General features: G+C 36.5%; 1 protein-coding gene across 2 annotated transcripts in view; it reads right to left on the bottom strand.

The window, feature by feature from the left end:
• Window positions 1-5,140: 5,140 nt before the first annotated feature.
• SLC38A4 (solute carrier family 38 member 4) overlaps window positions 5,141-9,511 on the bottom strand; it is a 121,308-nt gene continuing 116,937 nt past the window's right edge. For both annotated transcript variants that reach the window (XM_075857023.1, XM_075857022.1), the window contains exon 16: window positions 5,141-9,019. In XM_075857023.1, coding sequence (XP_075713138.1) covers window positions 8,918-9,019 — 102 coding nt within the window. In that variant the 3' untranslated portion in view covers window positions 5,141-8,917. The remainder of the gene's footprint in view (window positions 9,020-9,511) is intronic.

The raw sequence follows: 9,511 nt of genomic DNA, 5'->3' as shown, positions 1-9,511 counted from the left end.
TACGGAGAAAATGGGAGGCAGATTCTAAGAGAGTGATTTCCCTTGAGCTACACCTATCAACACTTGGCGAGTATTATAGATGTCTCCGTATACCGCGTGGCATGCGCTCACATTTGAGGCCCAATCTCTTTCCTGCCAATACAGCATTTAAGGAGAGGTTTGAAGCTATCTCAAACAAGTATTCCCAAGATCTTTTGCTGTTGAACCTGGAGTTCTTACAGAAAGAAATCGATCTGGTGAAAATACGTCTGAGCGAGAAAGAGGCCCAGCTGAGAGAGATGATGTCCACACAAGATTTCTCAAACCTGAGAGAGAAAGTTTCTGCATTTTTACAGAGGTTTCGTGGCGATATTGAGAAGACCAAACGCCAGAAATGGCAGCGAGATCTAGATGATTACGCCACTGGCAAAATTTATTGCTGGCAGGGCGAAGATGCTGACCTAAGGGGTCCCAGGAGGATCGAAAGAGGACCCAGAAGAAGACAAAGGGGAGCCGAGCCATACGTCACGGATTCAGAATTTTCTGATGACCAGTATAATGTTCCTTTTTTAGGGGACAACATGGACACCCCCATTATGGGAGAAAGCGAACCCGCAGGGGCGGGAGGAAACACAGGAGGAAGAGTGAGTGCCAACAGAACCAGAGGCAGGTCGACTCCAGCACGGGGGACACGGCAATACCAGACCAGAAAGAAAAATCCCCAGATCTAGTGGTGAATATTTCGTCATGTATACTTACCGATTTACAGGTCAAAGTGCTCAATCGTGGCCTATCTTTTTGTCCTAATAACCCTGTAGATTGGTTTGGATTGAATTTAGATCTTGAATGTTTTTTTAGATCATTAAGGCTTAAAGCGTATTTCTCTGAACAGCCTCAATCGGCTGATGTTGTTTCCATAACTTCAGCTAGTGAGATGCTCCATCTTAAGGATTATGGGTTATTTAATAAAAGCAAATTTCAACCTCCCCAAAATATCCATGCTGTTGAAACGTATATCTTACTTGTTAGAGAACAGATAAATTCATTGAGGAAAGTGCAGAGTGGTCAGTATATTCAGAGAAATTTGACACACTCAGAAAATATGGCGCTTAAAGAATTGATATGTAACAGGGATCTTACCATTAAACCGGCAGATAAGGGGGGTGCCATAGTTGTTATGGACACCTCCCTTTATCTGGAAGAAATGACCAGACAACTGAATGATAATAATGTCTATGCTGTTCTTTCGGGTGACCCTAAGTTCGCGTATTTACGTGAGTTAGATATCCTGATCGGCAATGCATTTAAGAGCAAAATCATTGACAGGAATTTACATGATTTTTTACAGGTGAAATTCCCTGTGACCCCTGTCCTTTATTTATTGCCTAAAATTCACAAGGATTCCACTCGGCCCCCTGGACGACCTATTGTCTCGGGGAGTGATTCCCTATTTGTCCCAGCTGCAACATTTTTGGATAAAATTCTTAGGGAATTTGCTATTGGTGCAGACTCCTATATCAGGGACACCTCGGACTTCCTGGTCAGGATTCAGGATTTGGTGATTCCTGACCGGTCGGTTCTGGTTACCCTTGATGTAGGGAGTCTGTATACCTCAATTACCCATCAGGAGGGTATTGATGCCTCACTCTTCTATCTAGAGAGATCTGGCTTTTCTGACGATAAAATTGGGTTTATTCGATCGTTATTGGAATTTATTCTTGTGAAAAATTACTTTTTGGTAGGAGATACTTTTTATCTACAGAAAAGAGGAACGGCAATGGGGTCCAATATGGCCCCTACATACGCCAATATTTTTATGCGGAGTATTGAGGAGGGCCTTGTCTATGTGTCCCACCACTTCAGTTCAGTGCTGCGGTGGTGGAGATACATAGACGATGTCTTCCTCATATGGACCGGTTCAATGAATCAATTACAGGAGTTTGTTACATTTCTAAATGATTTAAATCCCACAATAATATTTACCATGTCTTTCTCTACAAGTTCTATTGAATTTTTGGATACTCGAATTTCCATTATTAATAATAGATTGGTTTCTGATCTGTTCTCTAAAAAAACTGACAGAAATAATCTCTTACATTTCACTAGTGGGCATCCAAGTATGCTGTTAAAGTCATTACCCTATAGTCAGCTTATCAGAGTTAAAAGGGTGGTGAGTCAGGAGGATAAGTTATCCTCAAGACTCAACCAAATGTGTAAGAAATTTTCAGATCGGGGTTATCCAGACTATGTATTGGATCTCAATAGACGAAAGGTGGATTTGTTGGATAGGCAAGACCTTCTTGGTGGTCAGACTGCTACTAAAAAGAATGTTCGGTTGCCATTTATCTCCACTTTCTCCTCATTAAGCCCACAGATTGGTGGGATTCTGAGGAGGGATTGGAAGATGTTGGAAAGAGCTCTTCCGAGGGTTACCGAATTCCGGGAGAGGCCTATGATGGCTTATAGGAGAGGTAAAACACTCAAAAACAGTGTGGTTAAGGCCGATATTGGGTCGCATCGGAGAAACCAGATGTTTCTGGCCCCCCCGAAATATGGGTGCTTCCCATGTCTTGGTTGTAACATCTGTGATATGATGATCAAGGGTGGCATTTTTAATCACCCACATAATGACCAACCTATAAATATCAAAGGTTTTTTTACGTGCCAATCATCATATGTAATTTATCTGCTCAGCTGCCCCTGTGGTCTTCACTATGTTGGTGAGACCACTACAGAGGTACGCCTCAGGATAAGAAATCACAAATCAAACATCAAAACTAAGAGACAAGATCTACCAGTATCGAGACATTTTGTTGAGAAGAAGCATAGTTTATCACAGCTGAGATTTAGAATCATTGACTCGGTGCCTCAGCTTAGACGTGGTGGTGACAGGGGGTTAATGCTCAAAAGAAAAGAGCTCGAGTGGATTTTTAGACTAGAAACCATGTCTCCTAAGGGGTTGAACATAGAATATCCTTGTGGCCCACATATTTGAGTTAGTGACTACGTATTCATTTTCTCCCGTGGACCTATAAAGATAGGATGGGTTGGCGTTCTCAAAGGTATAATTTGTGTCTGTTATGTATAGTTCAAGTGAGGTCCCATGTTGACCTTCCTTGAATATACATACTATATTATATATTTTATATATTTTTTTTAAACTTGCATATTTTGTATATTAATGCACTTTTTCTCTTTTTTTTCCCACGTTTTAGATACATAACTGTTTGTTAAGCAATTTTGAGAGATATTGGAAAGCGGCAGAAGTTCTTCTCTTCTCTCTTTGAAAAGCACCAACGTTACACTTGGAATATATTTTTGTAGGGCTCTTTTGAGATAGCTAAATTCAATTATAACCTGGAAGTACTGTGTATCCGGACCATACTGTTGCAATGCGGTTCATGTATGTAATTCCTCCCAGTTAATTCTAATAAACGTTAGTTCATTTCTCCATTTAAATATTGGTTCAATGTGTTTCTCTTTGTTACACTATTCTACTGGGATTATTTGATATCCATGTTTGGAGTGTATTTTCCCTTTATATATTATACGTAGCAGTTCCATTAAGTGATTATAATCACATCATATTGAGAGAACATAACGTGTAGATTTGGTTTTTTACCACTGGGGGGCCATATACTGCATTTACAGCACTGCATCTATGTACACATATGCATTTGGTATAGTCGTTCTATTTTTATGGACTTATATCGATATGCTTTTATGTGGATGGATAAGTGTGTCCTAGTTTCTGTCCCAATCCTATTTTGGACATTATGGTATACACAGATATTCATAGGTTCTTAACTAATTAGCTGTATCCCGGCTGGCGCATGCGCAGGAGCGGTGGAACGCAAGCTCCGCTGTGACGCGTGCGCAGTGGGAACCTGCTGTCTGATGCGGTCCACCGGATATAACATCCGGTTTGGGCGCCATCTTGGGACATGCGCATTAGACACACACATGTGTGTGTCGGGCGCACTTTCCATTCTCTCTACAGATTGATTTACAGTGAGTACATGTGTGCTATATTGCAATTAGCCTCTGCCTGCTTCCAATTATCCGAAATTGCCCTCATTTACAGTATCCCTTGTAATTTTTACCACATTTTGTATATATATTGCATTCTTCCTATATATTTCACAGTGGTAGAGTGATGTGCACTGTATAAAATGCTTTTATTTAATATGTACATATGCTCCATACATGTTTTGATGGATTTATACATATAATTGCTTTATTATCGATTGATGTATGCTCCTCCTATAAATGCTTGACACTTTATTCAGTTTGTTATGGCTTGAGAAAGGTTCCTGTTGAACCGAAACGTTGCTGTGTTGAGGTGAAATAAATCCACTTTTGCTTTCATCTATCTTGAAGTCCTGGTGCCGTTACTGCGCTCTATATTTTTCTCTATTGGATTTTGGGGAATTGATTCACCCCCAGGTAACGTGCACATGGCCTGATTTGTTATAGCATTGGAGTGCTGTGTTCATCTACTCTGGACTGTATATATATATATATATATATATATATATATGTAAAATTATTATTTTTAAGACAAAAGTAATAATTCATCATGTAAATGCTGTTGACCATTTTGTGATGTAAGTCTCTCATATTCTGGTGAAAACTGATACATTGTGTTATGCCTATCATGAAGAATGATGGGGTGTTGCATGACAGACAGGGTCTCGCTTTAATGTTTGTAGTTTTCCTGTATCATGCACCAGCCCCTCAGGCCCTGCACTAGGCAGAATACAGCGTATGAGCATTGCCTGGAGTGTTCATTTCCTGTTGTCTGCTTTGTACAATGGTTTTTTGTTGGAAAAATATAAGGTGATCACAGGTTGTTCCGCTACTAGACACCACCCATAGATCAGCTGTCATTTTTTGGAGTACTGGGACCATATTCATCTGTTCAGGAACCATCTGTTCACAGGAAAAATAACAACACTCCTGATACTCATAGCATAGGAAGTTGTGAGTAATTTGGAAAAATGGATTTCAATTTTCAGATTGTAAACTAATGGTAATTGAATAGAAATATAATTTGTCTAATTCATCTCTCGAAGGTATTTGTGACATAATTGGTGTTTTGTCCCATGAGTCATACGTACCTATTCTATTTTGTGATTACAGATAAAGACAAAAACACATATTTTCAAAAAAAAGTTTTTTTTTAATTCTATACATGTTTTCTTACTATAAAAAAAATCCCAGTATTATACAAACGAATATAGCAAAACATCACAATTCCAATTTGAAAAATCCATCCAAATCAACCTAGAGCAGGATACCTGAAGTTTTGTTTTGAAGATATAAACATAATATCTCTAATTGTTTTAACGTGTTGGAAAAAATATAGAATTCAAATTAGTTATATCTAATGTAAGCAAACGCAAAGTGAAACATACACTACACAATGTTGCCAAAGTAAAGAAATATATACAAAGAAAACCAATAACACATTATAATCACAGGCATTTTCCAGGACTTTTCAGGGACTTTACAGTACATAAACATTAACTCTACATTATATGTGAGAAGATGTTTGAAATCATTATATGAGGTATTTTCTGATGACAGGTAGTATATAACATGGTCAATCTTAGAAATAATCAGGAACATATTAATCATATTAGTATAATAAAAAATAAGGTTCATAAATGGTTTACAAAGGCTCATAATATCGTTCTGAGCAGATGATAGATGTTACACTGGCCATGGGATACATTTTTTGAGAAGTGTGAAGAAGTAACTTTCTCTTCGCATATCAGCAGTAAACTGAGACAGAAAAAAAATTGTAACCCCTTTCTAATACCGACTAGTGGTATGAGCAGTTGTTATACATCTTTTTCTCATCACTGCAGTATGAAGATGAGTGACAGAAGTTATTGTTTGAAGGGTAACAAGAATTCCTAAAGGTTACATGCAATTTGTATTATTTTTATTTATTGCTCCAATGCCTCTAAAATAAGAAAAATGAAGAAACTTTGCAAATAGTCTTAGTTTAAAATATCCTACTGTTTTGTGTATAGTCACCATGGTTACAGACTGCAAACAAACCCTATGTGTAGTCTGATAGCAAGAAGGGTATAGATAAGAATACACACAGAGTTTGTAGTCTGTAACCATGGAGATAGATAGCATCTATACACACAAAACAGTAGGATATCTAGATTTTTTTTGCATAGGTAACCTAATCTAGTATTTGAAGACCTCCACAAAATATAAAACAAGTGAGTGAATGGATTTTTCACACTTCGTTATATATAGCTTCCAAACTGTTTGTGATTGAAATTGGCTTATTTTATATTAGTGTGAGACCACACTCAATACTGCCATGCTGAAAGCAATCTATATTATTTAAATAGCACTGAATTTGAGATCAAAGAGCTACAGCGGATGTAGCATCTCCTGCTGAAAGTAATATGTATCATATCAACACATGCAGGACTATTGGGCTAAAATGAAGTTATATTTTAGTTCAGAGTAAATTTACAACAAAAATGCAAGTATTATAAAGTGTAAAGGATCAGTACGTTCTTTAAATTGGAAAATATTCCATTTTCAGTATTGTGCTGCTTTGCTGTAAGTATTATTAATATAAAACATACAAAAATACTTCAGGCCAATTGTAAAATCCATGGGTTTGCTATGTTGTGCAAACTGCATCCATTAAACAAAAGGATTTCTAGCTACCAGAAATAACGCTTATACAGTATGTACTTATAGTGAATATGGAGCATGAATAAAACCGAGTTTAGATGAAAACAAAAAAGTTATTATATATATACATATATATATATCAGAGTTTTATATATATATATATATATATATATATACATATATATATATATATATATATATATATATATATATATATATATAAAATAGTCGCAGAGTTTTGCATCAGCTAGAATAAGTCGTCTCCTAATCATCACATCCCAAGTGATTTCTATACTCTTCAGTCATTCTGGAAGACACGGCCATACAGTGAATGGACATTGTTCAGAGATATGGAATTACCAACTAAACACCCAGCACCAAATATTATAGGACTATTCTATAAAGAAACAAGAATTTATGGGAATCCTAGAATGGAACAGTAGTAAATCAATGGCACCATGTGTATATATAATATTTCAATTGACTGAGTTACACATAAAGGTGCATGTTTTAACCTAATTCAGTTTCATGGTACCTTAAAAAATTAGCTAATGTAGCCACTTTTAAAGCATTGTCTAAAGTGTCGAATGCTGTTTCAAAAGAACTTTACACATGTTGATTCATATATAATATGGTAAGATCGATAAGACTTGTTGTGCATTTTGCTGGTTTATAAGGTGTTTGTGATTATTAATTGTGAAGCTGTCACTGGGACTGGCCCTTTTAAATTAAGACATCTAAAGATGCCACATTAGTTAATATTCATATATATATATATTTTTCTCCTATTAAATGCTTCCAACCATTAAGCAGACACGGGAAAGAGAAGATGTCACATTTCCCCATAGCACTAATGTCTTACCAGGGAGTAGGAGTAGGGAGACAGGGCAAGCTACTCCTAGTCCCCAAAATGGCTCTACAAGGGTTCTGACTGATACAGCATCTTATCAATACCCTCATCTAAATATGACCTTCTTAATGGTCTCTATAGTTAAGAAAAATATTAATTTATATAAAGATGAAAGCACGTACCTACCAAGCAGTGTTAAACTGAAGCAAGTTAAATGTCCACTCTTAAACACTGTTTCGTTATTGTTTGTTTGTTTTTTAAACAGTTCCAAAATTCGATGCTGAAAAATGTCCTAATATATTTTTTTGTAACAGTTGGAGCTAAATTTTTCTGGTACAGAACTCCAAATGTTCTGAATATACACGGAGCTAAATAATAAAAATCTGTCTGCCTGCAGCCACCACTAGGGAGAGCTTGGGAGTTTAGTGCATACTGTTAATATGTTGAACTGAATAATAACACAGTTTGCAGTAAGCTCCCCCTAGTGGCAGCTGCAGGAATCTAGGTTTTCTTAATGTAATGTACATGTCTATGAAAGGTATCTGGAACTCTATACCATAAAAACGGAACCCTCGAAAAATATTTTACAATTTATCAGCACAGAATGCTGCACCTAAAATCACATGGTGATAAAAGGTGGAGAATCACTTTAAAGAAATGACTGTATCAGGATGTATTCCTTATTAGTGAAGCATTTTCATGACTTATCGTGTTATGGTAATTCTGGTTTAAGCTATAACTACCATGTTTATGGAGTATTTTGTGTTACAGTATGTATGTCTGAAGAATATGAAAAAATAAAATAGTAAAACCCTTAGAAATCAGTGTGACTGTTTTTTAAGATGCTTCTGTCTGGACAATTCAAAGACATAGGAAGGGATTGCCACTTGAGGGATGGGGGCCTGTCAAATCTTGATGCTCCTTTATTTTGAGTAAAATCTGTTGAAATGAATAGTATAAAAACATCTTTATATGTTAGATTATCTACTATGGTAGAAATACAGAAGTATAGCTGTCTAAAGCTAAATGTTCTGCAAAGTGTACAAATTTCCATGACGCTAATTTCAGTAATTTTCCAAGGTTAATTTCTTATAAGAACACAAGGGTAATACAGTCATGGCACAGTCAGTCCGCCAGTGTCCTCCAGAAATAACAGCATCTATAATCCAGCAGCATTTCCTCTTTGATTTGCAACAAACCTTTGCAGAGACCACCTACTCCATTTAAAGATTTCTAATAAAATAAACACTTGCATGTGTTAATGCATAAATAACAACCGCTGTATAAAAAGAACTTTCTATTCCACATGTTGGTACCAGCAACAGTCTTTGGATTGATCTAGCGTCTTGTTTTCCAGTCATTCACACTGGCTTCCAGCTTAAGACACACGTAGAGCATTCCTTGAGCATCCAAGGGTTAATGGTGTTTGGAGGAGGGAGGGTTGTGGATCCAGTCGAATATAATAAGTGACATGCTTCCGATCATAAATATGAAACCGACCACAAGGAAAACAAAAGCCTATGGGATCAAACACATAGATGTTTCAGATTATTTCTTATCATTATTTACCATACTGTATGATACTTTGCTATCTCTTTCCCTATGTATATAGTGCTTGCCCTTACTGTGCAGTATACTGGCACTATATGAAATAGGATACATACATTTATACAGTATTACAATGAGACTAATAATATGTAGTAACTGTTTTACCCAGATTATGCTTTAACTTGATTATATAGAAGAAAAATATTGATATCACATGTCATAATATTATTAAAACACAGCGCCCTCTATTGTTGTAAATTCACATGGACACGATCCATCTTCTCCACTGTTCCAGTAATAATGACTCACCCCTGAAAGGCTGCTTGTACATTCTTTGGGTGTGTAGAACAATATTAACAAGTTGGAACAATTGGCTTGAGAACAGTATAATAAGAGCTTGTACATTTCTGCAGGTGTTATGAAATAGGAGCTATAAAAAAAAAAAAAAAATTGTATTCCCGG

The sequence above is a fragment of the Rhinoderma darwinii genome, chromosome 3, assembly GCF_050947455.1.
Source record: "Rhinoderma darwinii isolate aRhiDar2 chromosome 3, aRhiDar2.hap1, whole genome shotgun sequence".
In the NCBI taxonomy this organism is placed as follows: Eukaryota; Metazoa; Chordata; class Amphibia; order Anura; family Rhinodermatidae; genus Rhinoderma; species Rhinoderma darwinii.
Note: the sequence above shows the minus strand (reverse complement) of the source record. Positions and strands in the feature narration are given on the sequence as shown.